This window comes from Oenanthe melanoleuca, chromosome 27 (assembly GCF_029582105.1).
Source record: "Oenanthe melanoleuca isolate GR-GAL-2019-014 chromosome 27, OMel1.0, whole genome shotgun sequence".
Taxonomy (NCBI): domain Eukaryota; kingdom Metazoa; phylum Chordata; class Aves; order Passeriformes; family Muscicapidae; genus Oenanthe; species Oenanthe melanoleuca.
In genome coordinates this window covers 1424837-1443135 of record NC_079360.1, presented here as the reverse complement: position 1 = coordinate 1443135, position 18299 = coordinate 1424837, and the positions used below count along the sequence as shown (strand labels likewise).

Sequence of the window (18299 nt, the reverse complement as noted above, 5' to 3'; positions counted from 1 at the left end):
GGCGCCCCCAAAGACTGACGGGAATTGTAGTTCCCGCCCCTGGAGCTGCTCGGCCCCCGCATGCCCACGCAGACTACCACTCCCGGCATGCCTCGCGGCTCGCCGCCCAATCGCGGCGCGCTTTGTTGCGGGGGTGCGGCACGCGCGGAGGCCCCGTTCAAGATGGCGGACGACAGTGAAACAGCAGTGAGGCGGCCACCGGCGAGGCCTCCGCGGCCGGCGGCGGAGGAGAACGACCACGAGCATTGCAGTGACTGCGAGAACGAGGCGGAGCATGGCTCCAACCGGGGGTGAGCAGCGGCCGGGACCGCGTGCCACGGCAGCGGCCGGGCCCATTGAGGCGAGGAGCGGCCGGGAAGTGAGAGGCCCCCCGCCCCTCCGGTGCGCTGATTGGTCGCTGGGCAGCATCGCGGGCAGTGATTGGTCGAGGCGCCGGTCAGTCTGGCGGGGGGCGGCGCCGCTGGCGCCCATTCACGCCCGCTGCGGGAGCGTGTCCGAAGCCCAGCAGGGTCGGGCGCGGCCGCGGCGTGGATGGGTGACGGCTGCGGTGGTTGTGGGGCGGTCGGGACGGGGCCGCGAGTGCCTTTTTCGGGCAGAAAGAAGCCCAGTTAGCAGCTTCTCTTGGCCTTGCGTTAGGGTGTGTCTCCCCACATTCCCTTTGCCCTCCCGCACAAGCCTCAGCCCATTCGTGGCATCTCTATCCCGCGGTGACACCCAGCGTGGTTGGGTGCCTGATCCTGCTTTCCGGAGCGTGTGGCATCCCCGTGCCCTGGAATAATCCTGGGCTTCTGCACACTCATCCTGTCGTTATCCTAAACACAGCCCAGGGTTTTGCAAAGCTCTGCCTACATTGTCTCGTGGTTGGAGGAGCTCAGCAGCCTCCAGGGGTATGGAATGGTGGAATAACAACAACAAGGCAGGGAGCGAGCACAGGCAGCGAGGCAGGTCCTTATCTCAGTAGGGAAGAGCTGGAATACTTAGCGTAGCACCTTCATTACTCACTGCCTTAATTAATACGGTGCAGAACTGCCTCACAATGCCTGGCATTTGCGGGACAGGCTTCGTCCTCGTTCCTGCTGGGAATGGGAACCTCAATGTGTGGCTTTTCAGAGATTTCCGGCGGTTTTGCACTTTGTTCTTGCTGCACCTGAACCTCACTGAGCTCTTCCTGCTCACCTCGTGCTGCTTTCCTGGCCTGGCAGAGCAGAGACCATGTGCTTGGAGAGCCCTTCTCCCTCCATCAGCAGCTTTCCATCGGCAGTATAGCCTGCCCAGGAACCAAAGCGAATAAAAGGTCACACAAGAAATATCACAGAGGCTTTTTTTATGACAGCACAGCTGCCCATTTATATTTCATTTGCCTCCCGGGTGTGGCACCGTGTCTCAGTTTAATCGGTTTAGCTGTGCTTGGGGAGATTTTTATTTTCTTTCCCTCTGACATGATTAGGTTTGTGGAAGCCAGAGCTGAGCGGAGGAGACACGGTGCTCAATCACCGCTGTTCTCCTGCCCATTGCCAGGAAAAGGTGTGCTCTGGAGCCCTCCTTGGCTCCTGCCATGGGCATCACTGGCCACCTCGAGGAGCTGGAATACCACAAGCAGCCTGGGGAGTATTCAGTAGGAAATAGTTTGGATATCTTGGGAAATAACACCAAAAGCGTGGCTGGTGGGTGCAGCTGTAAAGAGCGTGAGGCAGGGAGGCTTTGGAGCTCTCTGGCAAATCTGCTGTACCCCCAAAACCCACCAAGGACCCAGCAGGGAGAGACCAAGTGATGGGAAGGAGGATGGTTTGTTTTCTTACTGGCTGCACAGTCATTAATTCTGTTGATTCCATACCATCCCATTACACTGGGTGTGGGAGTGTTTCCTGTCACCCCAGTGACACTGTCCCCAAAAACAGGGCAGGGGAAGGGCTTTGAGCTGCCAGGGTTTGCAGAGCCCCACTCGGAGCCCTGCCTGTGCCAGTTTGTGCTGGGAGTCACTGATCTGGGCACTGAGGTTTAAAACACAAAAGTATGCTTAGTGAAAGTAGTATGCTTTCCTTTTAAGGACAGGAAAGAGGAATTGAGTTTCCTCAGCCTCAGTCCTGTGTCAGCACTGGGAAGTGGCTGCACTGCTCTCTGCTGTGGCTATCCAAGCTGATTTTCCAAAGAAAATAATCCCACTTTGTTATTTTTCTTATTTCCCTTTGTGTGGAGAGAGCTTCTGCTATGTCCCTGGTGGCTGTGGAGGATTCATTCCCTAGTTCTGGAAAGGCAGGAGTGTTGCATGGGCTCAGCCTGGTGGCATTTGTCACCTCACAGGCAGCATGAGCAGTGGTGACAGCAAAGATTGGAGTGTCCCAGTCCTGTGAAACGGTTCTGTTGTTGTCAAAGCCATCCAGGGAAGCTGTTCCAGGCAGGAAGAGTTTGGGAGCACCCTGTGGCACAGCTGGATTGTCTCTGGGTGGGATGTGAGGGGTCAGAGGGGCTTTTCCAGAGGGGTAGCTCTGTGTTTGGCAATCCCTGCCTGCACTTAACCATGGGAAGGGTTTCCTGGGACAAGCATTGACTCCAGCATGTGAGATTGTTGTAGGTGTAGGGAGCACAGTGGTGGCATGCTGGGCTCTGGGAGCTGAGCTCTGCCATCTGGAGATCCTCCCTTCCTCCCTGCCACAGCCCCTAACGAGATTACAGAGATTACAGCCTAAGCACCATGCCTGATTAGCCCCTGGGATGGCAGAAGGATTTTCCAGCACCTAAATACAGAGCAGGGATCTACTCCTTCTCATCTGACACTTTCAGCCTCCACCAGGCTGAGGGAGCTGCCCACAGCTGGAGTTGTTCCCCTTGTGCTTCCTCCCTCAGCTTTGGGAATACAGTGGGAACACCCATATGTGGGTGCTGAACACCAGTTTGTTACTGGGTGAGTCTGGTGTTTTCCTGCCTCTGAGGGGCTGAGCTGGTGGAGCACAGTCATTCTGAGCAGGTCTCACCCTGAACAAGCCTGGCTGCTGTCTTCAAGTGCTTCCCAAAATCTATTTTCAAGATACTCGGGTTATGGGGGTTGTTTTCTGGGCAGTGGTTGGTGCTGGAGCCTTTGCCTTCAACTCAAGGAGCCACGTGGTAACAGGAAAGGAGGGATTGGAGAGCTATGGTGGGGATGCCTTTCCCAGGAGAAGGGGAAAATGTTTTCCTTAGCCAGAAAAGAGACCATGGTAATCCCCCAGGGAACTGGGAGATGTTTTGCACAGTGCAACCAAGGTGCCTTTGTCCAGCTACTTCATCTCTCAATGCACCTCAGAATGTAAAGTGATATGGGAGGAAAAAGGCCTTAAGTGCAGCTGGGAAGGCTGTGAGCTGCTGGAATTGAGCTGGGCTGGGCAGCTCACCCTTCCTGGGGGTAAAACTGCTCCAGCCCTCTTGGCTTTGTGGGTCATGCCAACTGCAGTAGCTGAGATTTTGGATGGTGGTGGCTTGTCCCAGCACAGTGGTGGGGCATTATCATTAATTTGGGAAGTATCTGGAGGGTGCAGCTACTCTGGAGAAAGAAGACATTTGCTTTCCTAAATAGATTTAAAATAGAAAATACCTGTAATTGTTGTTTCTCTGGGTGTAGTGAGTGGGACCTTCAGGTTTTCCAGCATTTTCCTATATGCTGGTGACTTCTCTGCCAGGTTGGTTTTCATCTCCTGGCTGGAGCAGGGCCCTTCCCCAGGCCATGCCACCTGGAATGCAAAATCTCATCCCACCTTCTGCTACCCTGATTTCTTCCAGGTCACGACAGCTTTGCTCATAAATCAGGGAGGAATTTTCTCAGCACTTTCACCTGCGAGCCCGGCGTGGTTGGGCTGAGCTCATTAGCACCAAGCTGGGAGTTGGCAGCTCTGATTTATGAAGCAAAGTGATGCCAGCAGAGTATGAGGGGAGCATTTTGTCTGTCACAACTGACACCTGCAGCATCCCAATGTGCAGGTGAGCTGGGAACACTTGTCCGTCCCCTTTGGAAGGGGCAACTTCCAGTGTCAGCCCTTGGGGTGCACTCAAAAACTCTTCTGGTGCTGTCAGTTTGTGGTGTTCAAATTTATAGGAAGCAGTTTGGATGTGTTTATTGCAGCTCCAAGGTGGTTTTGCTCATCCCAGGAGTTCAGTGTGGCCAGGATCTGCCCGTGCTCCTCCCCAGAGAGTTAAAAAAGCCATCACGCATTTGTCACTAAAATCAATAGTGGTGTCAGCAGCGCTGTGCTGGGATTGCTGCTGCTGTCATGTCCAAGCAGCATCTCCTGAGTGGAGGCAAAGCCCTTTCCTGGCAGTGGGAGGGAAGGTGAGATTCCCCACAGGGATGGTTCAGCAGCACTGTGCTGAACCATCCCTGTGCTCCTTGGAGCTGCTGGCTGTCAGAGCTGTGGCTTTGCTCCTGCTCCCCTTCATTCTGTTCTGGTGAAGAGCAGGGGGCCTTCTCTTCACCCCCTTTTGTGGAGCAGCTCACCCTGAGCCACTGCTTGTTCCCATGCCAGGAATGCTTCCCATCTCCTAGTGTTCCTGCTGATAGCTGGGAATCCTTTTCCCTGGCATGTGCTGTCTGCAGTCTCTGCAACTGTTCAGGTTTTATCCAGAGGAAAAGCTTCCCCAGCTCAGCAGCTCCATGTCCTGCAAACCATCCCTCTCTGCTCCCCAGGCCAATGCAGCCCATCATGTTGGTTTTCTACATCCACAGGCATCTCACAGCTTCATCCCTCAAAAAATATTTCCCCATCCACTTTTCCCTAGTTTCATAACCTTCTTACTGCTCAGCCCAGGGATTGCATAGAGTGCTGGGGTTGGAAGGGACCTTGAAGATCATCCAGTTCCACCCCCCTTCCTTGGTCAGGGACACTTTCCACTTGCATTTCTTCAAGCTCTATTCTCCTCCCAGCTCCTTCTTGTTCTGGCCTTGCTGAAATAAATAGTTGGATGCTGCTCCAACATATTTTCCAGCACGTTTCTTCTTTTTTTCCTGCTCCACCCTCTTCATCACTATCTTGTGTTTGGTAAAGACATTAAACTGCTCCAGAAATGAGCAGTGCTTTTGTGGGGAGACTCCAGGCTGGTGGCTCTGGGCAGGTCAGATCTGTGGGGTTGTCCCTGCTGTGAGAGTTGTTTTGGGTGCAAGGAAGGGCACAGCTCTGTTGTAGAGTACTAATGTATCCTGACCCCGTTGGGCAGCACTGAGGGGCAGGACAGAGCTGAGCCATGTGCTGGCACCCTCTGCCCCCCAGCTTTCTTTGCAGGAGACTCCTCATGTGCTGTCAGCTGGTAAAGCTCTCCTGGCCCTGTCCTCCTCCTTTTCCCCTCTCATCCCTCCACTCAGACCTGCTCCAGCCTCTCCAGGATTGAATTTCCCCCTGAACCATGATTGTCTCAGAGGCTATAGCCAGCTCCCAGCTCCCCCTGTCTTGTAGCCTGTCCTGTGTCAGGTCACCCCATGCAGGATCACAAGATCATCATCACGAGATCCCATCTGCCATGCTGGGAGCAGGCACCTCTCCTGTGTTTTGGCATCAGGATGCTGCTGGAACAAAGGCCAGGCTCACTGAGGGGTTTCACACCAGCGGCTGTTTAGGGATGCTCAAGATCTGGATGCCCAGGGCTGCCTGCATCCGTGGAAGGAGGAGCTGTGCCCTGGTATAGGCACTTCCCACCCTGCACTCCTACAGATTTGCTCCTCACTCTCAATTTTCCAGCTCCAGCATAACAATACAATAATTTTCCAATAAACAGCCTCATTCTCCCTAGAGCATCACCTCTGCAGGTGAGGTGACATTTGGCACAGTGTCCTTGGCCAGTGACCACTCTGTGGTGCCTGAACTGGCTGTGGGGCCTTATCCCTGGGGCTGAACCAGTGTTTGCTGCTGCCACATCTGTCCTTGTGCTTGGAGAAGAGGAAAAAGCCAAAGCTGGGCATCCCACCACTCCACAGGATGGATTGCCACAAGTGGCAGAGTGGGTGATGTGACAGTGGGGATGTGGTCACCTGCAGGGCAGGGCACAGTCCCCACTGCCCAGCAGACCTGTGGGGTGGAGATGTTGGTGCTGGTCCCTTTTTGGGAGCTCACAGGGAGTTCTGTGCCCTGGGGTGGGCGCTTGGCTGCTCCCTCCGTGCACGGAGTATTCCCCTTCCTGGAGACTTGGACTCAGCAGGCAGCCTGCATTTTCTTTAGAGTGCCTCAGAGACCAAACAAATGCCCTCCCAAAAGAAAACCCCAAGGCTCCAGTGATGTTTCTTGTGTTCCCCAGGGGCCTGAGTCCAGCAAATGACAGCGGAGCCAAAAAGAAGAAAAAGAAACCCAAACGGAAGAAAGAGAAAGGAGGAGGAGACCAACCCGACCAGGCTCAGGACCAGCCAGTGAAGGTGACCAACCCCTTCCCTCAATCCTGGCCCCCCCACAACAGCCAGCCCCCCAAACCTCTCCAGTGTTTCTTAGCCAAGGAAAGAGTTCCCAGCCCTGGTTTTAGGCGCTTGGTTGCTAAAGAAACTTCATATTTAGAGTGGTTTCCCAGCCTGGCTCCATGTGTGGGAGTTCCTGTTGGTGCAGAAGGTGTTTGCAGAGCACTCTGGGGATAATGCAGTCCTTGGCTGGATATCCCAGCCAGCTCCAGGGTCAGACTGGCGCCTCCAAGTTATTCTTCCCAGACACCAGCTGCCTGTCACAGGCAGGAGCTGCCACCTGCCAGCTCCAAGCCCTGCCTGCAGCAGCACGGCGGTGACATCTGCTGGTGTTGATTTTTTGCTTGATGATCACAGGAACAGCAGCTGGAGAGAGCAGGGTCTGTCTTATCCCTCTGGGCTTTGCCTGATCCTCTCCAGCAGCCAGTGATTCTTGAAGCAGCATGGGACGCACAGAGTTTGACCCTCCCGGCCCTCTTGTCCTCTCTGATTCTGGACACACTTCAGCACAGGCTCTTTTCTGTCTGATGCCCAGTTCCCCTCCAAATATTTTGAATATTTTGTCCATCTGGCTGTGCGGAGCTTTAAACTGGGGCTTTGCATTTTTCAAACTAAATTCCTCAGGGATCAGAGAGGAGCTGGGGTTGGGAATTCAGTGCAGAGCCACCCACCCTGAGGAAGAGGAGGATGAAAGTGTCTTTCATCTTGACTCAACCTCTCTGCCTTGTCCCAGTCCCTGGTGTTTAGGGACTCCTCTGGAAGCTGCAGTTTGTGGATACAGACCCAGCTTAGAGGGAGGAGGCTGAACAATGAGAGAGAAAAGCCACTGAAGGAATCCTGAGTGCTGGGTGTGGGTTGATCCATCTGTCTCTGCAGGATGTCAGGTGGGAAGGTTTGCTCCTGGGGCTCACAGCACCCACTTAACTGAAGCTTAAAGCATTTTCAGAAAATTCTTCCATCCCCTTTGTCCTAGGAGTACCTAGAAACCAGATCTAGGTGAGTGGTTGGTGAAAGGGTTCATCCATTCTGTCAGGATGGAGGATGGGAAGGGAGGTTCCTGCCTGCTCTCCCTTTCCTGGCAGCACCCCACAACAGGATCAGCTCCAGGTTCCCCTAATGAGAGCCCACATACAGATCTGGTGGCTCAGCTTACTCATTTTGTCTTTCCACCCTCCTCTTTTGCCCTCAGGTGAACTCTTTACCTGCTGAGAGGATCCAGGAGATTCAAAAAGCCATTGAACTCTTCTCTGTGGGTCAGGGCCCTGCCAAAACCATGGAGGAAGCCAGCAAGAGGAGCTACCAGTTCTGGGACACACAGCCAGTGCCCAAGTTAGGTATGTGCAGCCCCCTGATGTCCTGTGGGCCCTGGGGGAGGCCTTGTGGTCCCCAGGCTGCTCCAGAAGCCCTCAGAGAAGCCTGGAGATGCTGATCTGTGGCAACCAAGTGAGTCCCTGCCTGGCCAGGGCTTCAAAGGCACCAAAACCACTTCTCCATCATTTAGCAACATGGGCTAAATGGATGGGGAGGGCCTGGAGAGCTGTGCAAGGGCTTCAGGTGATACAGAGGGACAAGGAACCACTTCAGACATCTGGCCTGATGCATCCTGCATTTGTACATCCCTTAATCCAGCCCTTAGCCCTGCAGCTGGGTCTCCCCAGCCCTCTCTACCCAAGTTTCATGTGTGGTGTTGCCACATCCTATGAACTTGGAGCTATCCAGCTCTCCCTTTCCTGGAGGCTGGAGCTTTCCAGACAGGGATCCTTGGTGGGGAAGGGAACTTGGGGTGAGTTGGGGCTGGATGTGCTGGGAGCAGCTCTGGGAGGCAGGTGCAGTGCTGAGCTGCCACATCCTTGGTCTGCTGGGCTCACATTCCTCTCTGGCATGGGCAGGAGCTGCAGCTGAGCCAGGAGAGGGAATGCACAAACACCAGAGGATCTCCAACTCAGGCTGCCATGAGCATTAAGGATGGGGAGCTTCATCTCTTGGTCCCCTCATCCCCCTGTGAACATCCCAGTGGTGCTTCCCAGCTCTGGTCCTTGCTCCAGCCCTTCCTCTTGCTCCTGACAGCCTGTGGCAGTGATCTGCCACTGACACCATGGCAGGAGCTCTCAGAGCAGATGTGCCAGGAGAGCTGCCTGCCTGGAAGGCACTCATTCCTGATTGGGGTGCCTGGGATAACTTTACTTGAGTCTCTCCTCATCTGCCTCCCTCAGAGCTCAGGGGAACTAGAGACTGAGTCCAAGCCACAGTTGATAGATTTATCCAAAACTTGTCATGGCTTCAAATTTTCTGCTCTTCAGTATTTCCCTTGGGTTTGTGTCCCTTTTGCTGCAGATGCAGTGTTTGATTCCCATTCCATGTTGTCCACACCACTCTGAGGCCTTTTTGGGTCTCAAAAACTTCCCTGGGACCAGCAATCTCAGCTTTAAGTTGGGAAAATCACAGTGAGATGGCACGTGGTCACGTGAGACAGCAGAGCCTGGTCTTGAATTTGCTCTTTTTTCCAAGGATGTCTGACATGGGAAACATCATCTCTGCTTGGGAAAACCCTGGGGAAAGGGTGGAAGGTGTCTCCTGGGGAGTGGGAGGCACAAAGCAGCTCGTTCCTCTCAACACCACGGTGGTGGCAGTGCCTGGCTGCTGGCCACTCTCCATGTCCCAGCACTCCTGGTCCTGGCATGCTCTGGCACACAGCATTATGGACACAGGACTATTTAGGGCAGGATAACAGAAGTGCTGTGGGATTTTTGGGGCCAGATCTCAAAACAGTTCAACACCTGCTCAAAACAGAGAGGGCGGCCAGGGGTGAGTGTTTCTGGAAGCTGCCTGGGGTGGGTGTGATGGGGGAGGTTTTTCCTCTGGGCTTTCATCACCTCCCCATTGCTTGGAAACCTTCTCAATGCCTTTTTAAGGGAATTCCTAATTAGCACAACTTAACTTTTCTTGGCAGCACTGAAGTGAGGCTGCTGGACTGACATCCCCAAGAAAGCCAGAGCTCGAGCTGACATCTCCTGGCTGAATCAGGGCCTTGAGGAGTCAGTGGTTTTACAACAAAAGTTGTGTTGTTCACTGCAGCTCTTCTTCAGGCACAGTGGGCAGGAAACTCTGACACTTGCCAAGTGGCAGTGGCCAGAGCTGGCAGGAGATCACCATCGAGTGTTGGGATGGGGAAGGATCAGGCATCACATGTGGAGCTGGAGGATGTAGCTGTGGCTGTGTTTGGTCACCTGATGGGCTCCAGCATTGCCCTGGAAGGAGTTTTGTTTCTCTGCCCATTGTCATGTCCTGAACTGGCTGGGTGAAGTGCCAATCCCTGTCTGCCACTGCAGGGCTGGGGGACATGAGGCACGTTGGACACCAAATTGAGGTGTTGTGGAGGCTTGGCCTCACACAGCAGAGAACTTCTTCATGGCTCCTTGCTCTGCCTTACAGGAGAAGTGGTGAACACCCATGGCCCCGTGGAGCCAGACAAGGACAATATCCGCCAGGAGCCCTACACCCTGCCCCAGGGCTTCACCTGGGATGCCCTGGACCTGGGGGATAGAGGTGTGGTGAGTACAGGCAGCTCAGCACGAGCGTGTTGGAGTGTCTTGGTTGGCAGTTCAGTGCTTGGGCTGTTGGAGATGGTTTTGGGGATGGAAACGTGTCCTTCAGCACAGCAGGTGACTCTCTGGCTCTGTCACACCATCTCCTTGGGCTTGGATGGGGGGATGACTCCACCCACTGCAGTTCCCTTTTACCTATCCCAGGTTGGGCAGCCTGTCTTTTTCAAGGGGATATAAGGTTGCCTGAAGCCTGGAGTTCTCCTGTAGGAAGGCTCTTTAGAGCATGACCCACCTCCCTGGGAGATCACACAGGGTTTACCTGTGTCCTGCTGCTCCCCCTGCTCTGTGTGGCACTGGTCCAGGACCCCAGTGCAGGGGGATGTGCCAGGAGCAGGGACATGGTGCACACAGTGCCCTGTGTGCCACACATGAAGTGTTCAGGGTCCTGGGGGCAGCTGATGGCTGAGAAACCTCCTTAACCTGTGTGCTCTGTGCTGCTGCAGCTGAAGGAGCTCTACACACTGCTCAACGAGAACTACGTGGAGGACGATGACAACATGTTCCGGTTCGATTACTCGCCCGAGTTCCTGCTGTGGTGAGTGGCACCAGGAGGGCAGAGCAGGGGCTGTGGGATGCTGACAGGCCTGATCTCGGTGACAGGGCTGCAGCTGCCTTTGCTTATCCTTCTTCCTGAGGTGTCCCTTCCCCATCTGTCACTGTGTGCAGTGTCCCAGGGACACGGTGAGAGGGGCTGTCACCCAGCCCTGCTTGCCTCTGGCTCCTTCCAGATACAGGGGCTTAAAAATGGACTTCTTTCCTCTTTGGTTTGATCCCTCAAGTGTTTGTGAAAACCCCAGTAGCTGAGGCATTCCTCAGTGCCCTGGAGCTGTGGGATGAAGGCAGTTGCCAGCAATTACCCTTGGAGTCCTGTTGCAGCAGAGCTGCTCTTTCCCCAGGGTATTCCTGAATTGAGGAACAGAGATTTCCTCCTGTGTCCCTCGTGAGGACAGGCCATGGGGTGCAGAAATTGCTCTGGATCCCAACAGTCCTTGTCCCATCACTGTCACTCTTTCATCCTCTTGCCAGCAAGCATGGCTCAGGGTGTCCAGGGCAGGGTGGCCAGCAGGAGCAGGTACAGCAGGGACCTTGGGTGGGAGGTGAGTGCTGAGGCGTGTCCCCTCCCCAGGGCACTGCGTCCCCCGGGCTGGCTGCCCCAGTGGCACTGTGGGGTCCGAGTGGTCTCCAGCAAGAAGCTGGTGGGATTCATCAGCGCCATTCCAGCCACCATCCACATCTATGACACGTGAGTGCTGCTGCATTTCTCATCCTGCCCCTGGCTGACACATGGGGCTCTGTGGGAGAGTTGAGGGGGTCTGGCTACATTGTCCTTCCCAGCCCACAGCCAGAACTGCGCCCTTCAGCTTTGGAGGTGTTTTGCTGCTTGGAAGGGAGGATGGGGGATATTTAAGGGTTGACAGGGAGGATCTGGGCAGGGACATCTTGTAGTTAACCACTGAGAAGACTGTTTTCCTCAACAAGGTAGGTTAACTTAGAGGTCTGGCTTACAATAATCATCCAGGGCTAGATAGAAATGTAGAATTCTAGAATGTAGAATCCATAGAATATCCTGAGCTGGAAGAGATCTCCAAGGATCATCCAGTCCAGGTCCTAGCCCTGCACAGGGGCGCCCAACAATCCACTCTGTGCCTGAGAGCATTGTCCAAACTCTCCTGGACCTCTGAAAGCCTTGGGGCTGTGACCATTCCCTGGGCAGTGCCCAGCCACCCTCTGGGGCAAGAACCTTTCCTCACTATGCAACCTGACCCTCCCCTGACACAGATTGAGACCATTTTCCCTGGGAGTCCCTGGGTAACAGCTTGAGGGAGGGTTCTCCAAACCCAGTCCCTGCCCCTTCCCTGAGGTGTTGACTCCTCTTTCCCTTGAAGGGGCTTGGAGGTAGATTGCCTAGGACGTTGGTCTGATCCTCCCAGGTCAGGACAGTCAAGCCTCATGCTCTGCATTGTTTCTTCCCCAAGAGAGAAGAAGATGGTGGAGATAAACTTCCTGTGTGTCCACAAAAAGCTGCGCTCCAAACGGGTGGCTCCGGTTCTGATCCGTGAGATCACACGGAGGGTGCATCTAGAGGGAATCTTCCAGGCTGTTTACACTGCAGGAGTGGTGCTGCCAAAGCCTGTGGGGACTTGTAGGTGAGTGTCTATCTGTCCCAAAATTTCTATCTGCAGACCTTCCCTTCCCGTGGTCTCCTCTGTGGCCAGTAGAGTGTGTGGGATTCCCCAGGACAGCAGAGTCATCCCAGCCCAGGTTTCTCCTCCCACACTGTCCTTCCAGGATTAAGTGCAGTGGCTTTGCTAAAGCTGCTCATGTAACACAGGAGGGGGGGCTTTGGCAGCACAAGTACTTCAGAACCTCGTTTCTCTCTGTGGGGAGCTGCTGGCCTGATGTTCTCACTTACCCTCGTGGCAGCCACAGGAACCTTGTGCCCCTGCAGCTGCCCCAGAGCGCCTGTCCCACTGTCCCAGAGCGAGTGTGCCACTGCCAGTGTGTTTCCACAGGTATTGGCACCGCTCCCTGAATCCTCGGAAGCTCATCGAGGTCAAGTTCTCCCACCTGAGCAGGAACATGACTATGCAACGGACCACGAAGCTTTACCGCCTGCCCGAGGTGGGTGTGAGCCAGGAGCAGAGCTCAGGAGCTGCTCCTCTGGGCAAGGGGAGAGGCACAGATGTCCTGGTTGAGGTCAAGTCCTCTGCCTGGAGACCCAGGGTTTGTTCCATGTAGTAAATGACTCTGTCAAGCAGTTGTGCTTTATTTAATCTTTATGTATTTTTGCCTGGGTACCTGCATTTTAAGGGCAAGTTCTTGCAGTTAGAGGACCCTGTGAGCTTTTGTTTGCTGGTGAGTCATAGTCTTGTCGTCCTGGTAAAACAAGCAGGCAGATGTGACAGCCTTCATCTGTCCAAACACAGCCTCAGTGTGACCTTGGATCGGGTTAGTCCCTCATTCTTCAGTCACACTGATCAGTTCTGGCACTGCAGTTGTCCTGCTGGGGAAGTACCCCAGCTGGAGATGGAAGAGAAAGAAACAAACTGCATTATAATTGCCACCACCTTCCCCGACCTTGTTGGCTCCTTTCTGTCAGCCAGAGCTGCCCCTTTGGGGTGGAAAGTGCTGCTTTCATGCTGGGCAGCTCCCAGCTCCTGCCTCCCACAGCCACACAGACAGCAGTTGCTGGGCTGGAGCTACTGGTTTTTGCACAGAAACTCAGCCCCAGAGCAGATCTGGGCTTGCTGAGCCATCCCAGCCCTAGATTAGTAATTGAGGCCAACTGGGAATAACATCTTGTAGAGCCTGGGACATGCCTCCCTGTGCCTGCTGTGAGTGGGAACAGGAACCTGGAGGGAAGCAGAGTTTGTGTTGTTAGTGGGTAGGGGACCATTTCCAGTGGGACCTGACCTGACCTGGCACTTGGGGATCTGGGACATGCTGTGCTCTCTGTGACCTTTGCCAGCGGTGTCACGGCCGATCACGTCCATCTTTGCTGGGCACGCAGGGCTGGGGGCTGGAAATGGGCTGATCTAAGCAGAGTGTCTCTGTGCTGCTCGTTGGAGAGCCCTTGAGTGATGAAAACCACTGTGCAAGCAACAAAACAACTTGTCCCACTTTCTGCAGACTCCCAAGACTCCCGGCTTGCGGCCCATGGAGCACAAGGACATCCCTGCTGTGCACAAGCTCTTGACCGAGTACCTGAAGCAGTTCCACCTGACCCCCGTGATGAGCAGAGAGGAGGTGGAGCACTGGTTTGTACCTCAGGAGAACATCATCGACACCTTCGTGGTAGAGGTGAGGGCAGGAGCAGGGTGGGAGGTGTTTTCCTGGGCTTTTATCTCACCTGGAGCTGTGGGAGTGATCAGGTGGTGTGGTCTGGGTGGCTGTTAAGGTGTTTACAGGTAAAGAAGCAGAAAGGGCCTTTGCCAGGGTTTCACAGGGATGTTTATTTCAGCCACATGCATGGACAGTCCAGGGTCAGAGGGAAAGGCAAAGGCAGAAAGGGGTCACTTCATGCTGAGGGTCTGGGTTCAAGTACCTCGGGCTTTGGGTGGGGGGAACATCAGAGACCAATTACCAGGGGATGTGGGTGCGGGACAAAGGTGAGGTTAGGGCATGGGAACCAATGGGAAACAGGGTGAGAGTGACCAAAAGACTGAGGGACAGGGAGGAGACACGGGGCCAGCCCAGGGAACAGAGCAGGGATACATTGGCTTGGCAGAACAAGGCTTGCTGTGAGAGAAGCCTCTTGTGTTTCCCTAGCTAGGGAATGCCTTTTAGGGTCTCCACAACTCTCCCTTTCTTTATTAATTAAAAAGACTTTTCTTAAGGGTAAATGTTTGACTTTTAGGGTCTCCACAATCAGGGAGGAGCTCCATGCCCCTCTGGGATGGGAATTTGTTGGAGGATGGTGCCCTGGAGTCTCCAACTGGGAGAGCCCCTCTGAGGCTCTGGTCAGGCTTTATCCCAGCCTGACATGTTGTGATGTCACTTCTGTGCCTTCCAGAGTGCCCCAGGAGAGGTGACAGACTTCCTGAGCTTTTACACGCTGCCCTCCACCATCATGAACCACCCGACTCACAAGAGCCTGAAAGCTGCTTATTCCTTCTACAACGTTCACACCAAGACGCCTCTCATCGACCTCATGAGTGACGCGCTCATCCTCGCCAAGTCGGTGAGGGAGCAGGGATGGGCTGGCACTGTCCTGGCCCTGGGCAGCTCACAGCAGCTCAGCAGGAAACTCACTGGGCAGCAGTGCAGCCTGGCCACCCTTGGGTTTGTGGGAAGGGCTTGTTCCCAGGACTATAGAAATCCAAATCCGAAAGGATCTGCCACCAGGAGAGGGATGCAGGGGTACCTCGAACCTTGCAGCTTGTGAGCTGAGCTCAGGTGTTACTCATGTCCTACAGCAAGCAGTCCTGTAGCAGTGGGATTGAGGGTGAGGACACCAAGGCTGAGAGAGCTGGTGGTGGGAGAGCTGGATGCTGGAAATGTTTCCTCTAGTGGGGCTGCCTCAGATCCACTGGGTCAGAGCCATGACTGGCCACCAGCACATCCTGCAGAGTCCCCTGCAGTGCCAGAGGGGCATGTCCAGGGACCAAGCTCTTGGGAAGCAGCTTCTCCCAAGTGACAGAGTCATGGAATGGTTTGGGTTGGAAGGCACCTTAAAAGAGTACCTTATTCCACCGCTATCACAGGCAGGGACACCTTCCACTATCCTGGAGTGCAACCTGGCCTTAGACACTTGCAGGCAGAAGCCATTTCCCCTTGTCCTGTCACTCCAGGCCCTTGTCCAAAGCCCCTCTTGGAGCCCCTTTTTCTGGGATTCAAAGTAGGGCAGGAAAGGGGGCCAGGCTGCTCACAAGTGGGAGGAACTCCCCAGCACAAAAGCAGGAACTGATGGCTTCGTGTCTCCCTGTGCAGAAAGGATTTGATGTCTTCAATGCACTGGATCTTATGGAAAACAAAACCTTCCTGGAGAAGCTGAAGTTTGGGATCGGGGATGGGAACCTGCAGTATTACCTGTACAATTGGAAGTGTCCCAGCATGGCACCAGAGAAGGTCAGTGCTGTGGGGAGGGGTCTCATCCCAAAGCCCTGGGGACATGGGTTTGCTGTCAGCCACACCTCAGCATTGCAGCCCAGCTGGTGTCCTTGCAGTGTCACACAGGGTGATGGGTGAATCCCTGTGCCATCTCCCATGCCTGCACAGAGAGTGTCCCTGGGGAAAATCCTTCCACACTCATCTTCCAAAGCTAATTTTTTTCCTGGACTAGTGCAGGTTCAGTCCTTCCCCTCTGACCAACCTCTTCCCTCAGAGGAAGGAGGCCAAGCACACAGGAGACAGAGAGGGCTGAAGGGTGCCAGATGTGACACCAGGGGTTGTGACAGTGTCCTGTGGTCCCACACAGGACCCAGGTGTCACTGCACAGCCCGGGGTGTCAGTGTGTCCTGCTGGGGTGGGAGGAATGGCCACTCTGCTGTTTGAGAGGACAGGCTGGAGCAGGAGCTGTGACACAGGAGCTCTGCCATCACATGCAGGGGGCTGAGCCACAGGATCCCAGGATGTCATTTGTCCCCAGGGCCAGCAGCTGTTCCCCACTGAGCTGCTCCCAGAGCTGTGCTGCAGTCCCATCTGCCTGCCCTGGGCCATTCTGAGGCACCTGATTGCTGCTGTCCCTCCACACCAGAGATGTGATTTAGCACCTGTCCAGTCCACAGCTACCTTGCAGAGCATGGGGCTTGAGAACCAGAATCTGCCCAGCTACATCACAGCTAATTAATCTCTTAAAAGCTAATTAATGCATTGTTGGCAGTCACAGGGCTTTGGTTCCCTGGTGTGAAGCCAGGTCTGTCTCTGGGCACAAGCCCTGTGCCCTAAACCAGCCTCATTTGCCTACTGAGCCTCCTAGGAAACTCCAGGAGGTGTCAGCAATCCCTTCTTTTGCTGGGAGAGCTGGGAGGTTGGGGAGCCTGATGCTGGGAATGTTTCCTCTAGAGGGGCTGCCTCAGATCCACTGGGTCAGAGCCATGACTGGCCACCAGCACATCCTGCAGAGTCCCCTGCAGTGCCAGAGGGGCATGTCCAGGGACCAGGCTCTTGGGAAGCAGCTTCTCTCAGTGACAGAACCATGGAATGGTTTGGGTTGGAAGGGACCTTAAAGGAGTACCTTGTTCCACCCCTGTCACAGGCAGGGACACCTTCCACTATCCTGGAGTGTGACCTGGCTTTAGACACTTTCAGGCAGTGGGAAGCCATTTCCCCTTGTCCAAAGTCCTTCTTGGAGCCCCTTTTGGCACTGAAAGGGGCTCTAAGGCCTCCCTGCAGCCTTCTCCAGGCTGAACAACCCCAACTGGTAGGAGAGGTGTTCCACCCCTCTACTCATCATGAGCTGGGAAACATCCTTGGCTCATGAATCAAGGCTGTCTCCTAACCTGAAGGAGTTTGTCACACCCCAAACATTGGTCACCTCCCAGATCAGAGCTGGGCAGGGCCCATGTGCCCATTCAGCCACAAACCCAGGGCTTTGCTGCTCTCAAGGATCCCAGAGGCACTGGGGAAACCCACAGAGACAACACCGAGCCCTCCCCGCTGTGTCACGCAGAGCTGGGCACGGAGCAGAGGACACGTCCTGACCCCTATTTCCATTGCTCCCAGGTTGGATTGGTGCTGCAGTAAGGGAGCCCTTGCCAGGAGAGCGTGGAGGAGCCAGGCCTGTGGAGGTGCTGCCCTCATCCTTTCTGCCAAAGCCAGACCCACGCCAGGAGAGGGGGCCTGGAGCCACCGCCCCCGCTGCCATCAGCTGTCTCCTTGTTTGATTTAACTGCATCTCATAGAGACATGATCGAGGGAATGTAACTGCTGAAACTAGATCATGATTGGCATATAATGGATTTAACGGGTGAATAATAAAAGTATATATTATATATATTTTAAATCTTTCCTGTTCCCAACTGCCATGAGTTGCATTTGGCTGCTGAAGGTCACCAGTGAGCTGCTGGACTGGGACTTTCCTCCGTGGGGACAGCTGAGGCTGATGCTGTGGCAACGTGGTGGCTGCTGGCCAAACCCTCCTGCCTGCCCCGAGGGTGCATCAGGCTCTGCCCTGCTCGGCTCTTGCCCCCGGTTTGCTCCTGACTCCGTTCAGCAGGGCCCCTCCCCGCGGGCTCGGGAGCACGGCGAGATTCCTTTCAAAGGGCTATTTGTGCAAGTGCTGCCTTGTCCCACCTCCTGCCCGGCCACGGAGACTCCACCCTTCCTGCTTGACGCTGAACAGAGGGGCAACGCCCGAAGATCCAGGGGGATTCAGCTCCAGAGCGTGTCCAGCGCAGCCTGCTCTGCTCAGACTGCTGGGGCTCCTTCCCTCAGCCTCCCCCACGGGCACCGGGGGATGCTCACTGCCATGCCTGCAGTCTCTGCTCAGCTGCTTTTCTCTGGAAGCGTGGGAATATGGACACCTGCCATTGGCACCACCCCGGGGTGCAGCCTCCCCAGCCCCCGGTGCCTCCAGCACAGCTCCCTCGTGCTGTGGGATCCGCCGAGAGAAAGGAAATGTTTCCATGGAAAGCCTTCATCCCATCGAGATCTGGGAAGGGAGTGCCTGGACAGCCCCCTGCCATGCCATGAACCTTGTCCACCCAGAGCTCCGAGCTGCTCCTGCCTGCCCAGCCAAAGGTTTCCAAAGCTGCACACCAAGGCCAAGACCCCGTCTATGCACTCTCATGCCTCCCTGTCCCTGCGTGTCCCTGTCACACCCTGTGGCACCACGGGCCCTGAGAGCCTGT

The 18299-nt window shown here is 55.1% G+C and overlaps 1 protein-coding gene across 1 annotated transcript; it reads left to right on the top strand.

The window, feature by feature from the left end:
* Position 1: 1 nt before the first annotated feature.
* NMT1 (N-myristoyltransferase 1) lies at positions 2 to 17443 on the top strand. The gene is made up of 12 exons (XM_056512017.1): positions 2 to 290; positions 6253 to 6367; positions 7593 to 7737; positions 9836 to 9954; positions 10452 to 10543; positions 11135 to 11251; positions 11985 to 12155; positions 12522 to 12630; positions 13639 to 13809; positions 14522 to 14689; positions 15439 to 15576; positions 17173 to 17443. The coding sequence occupies exons 1-12, from the start codon at positions 61 to 63 to the stop codon at positions 17191 to 17193; spliced, it is 1596 nt and encodes a 531-aa protein (XP_056367992.1). The 5' UTR covers positions 2 to 60; the 3' UTR covers positions 17194 to 17443.
* The last annotated feature ends 856 nt before the right edge of the window (positions 17444 to 18299 follow it).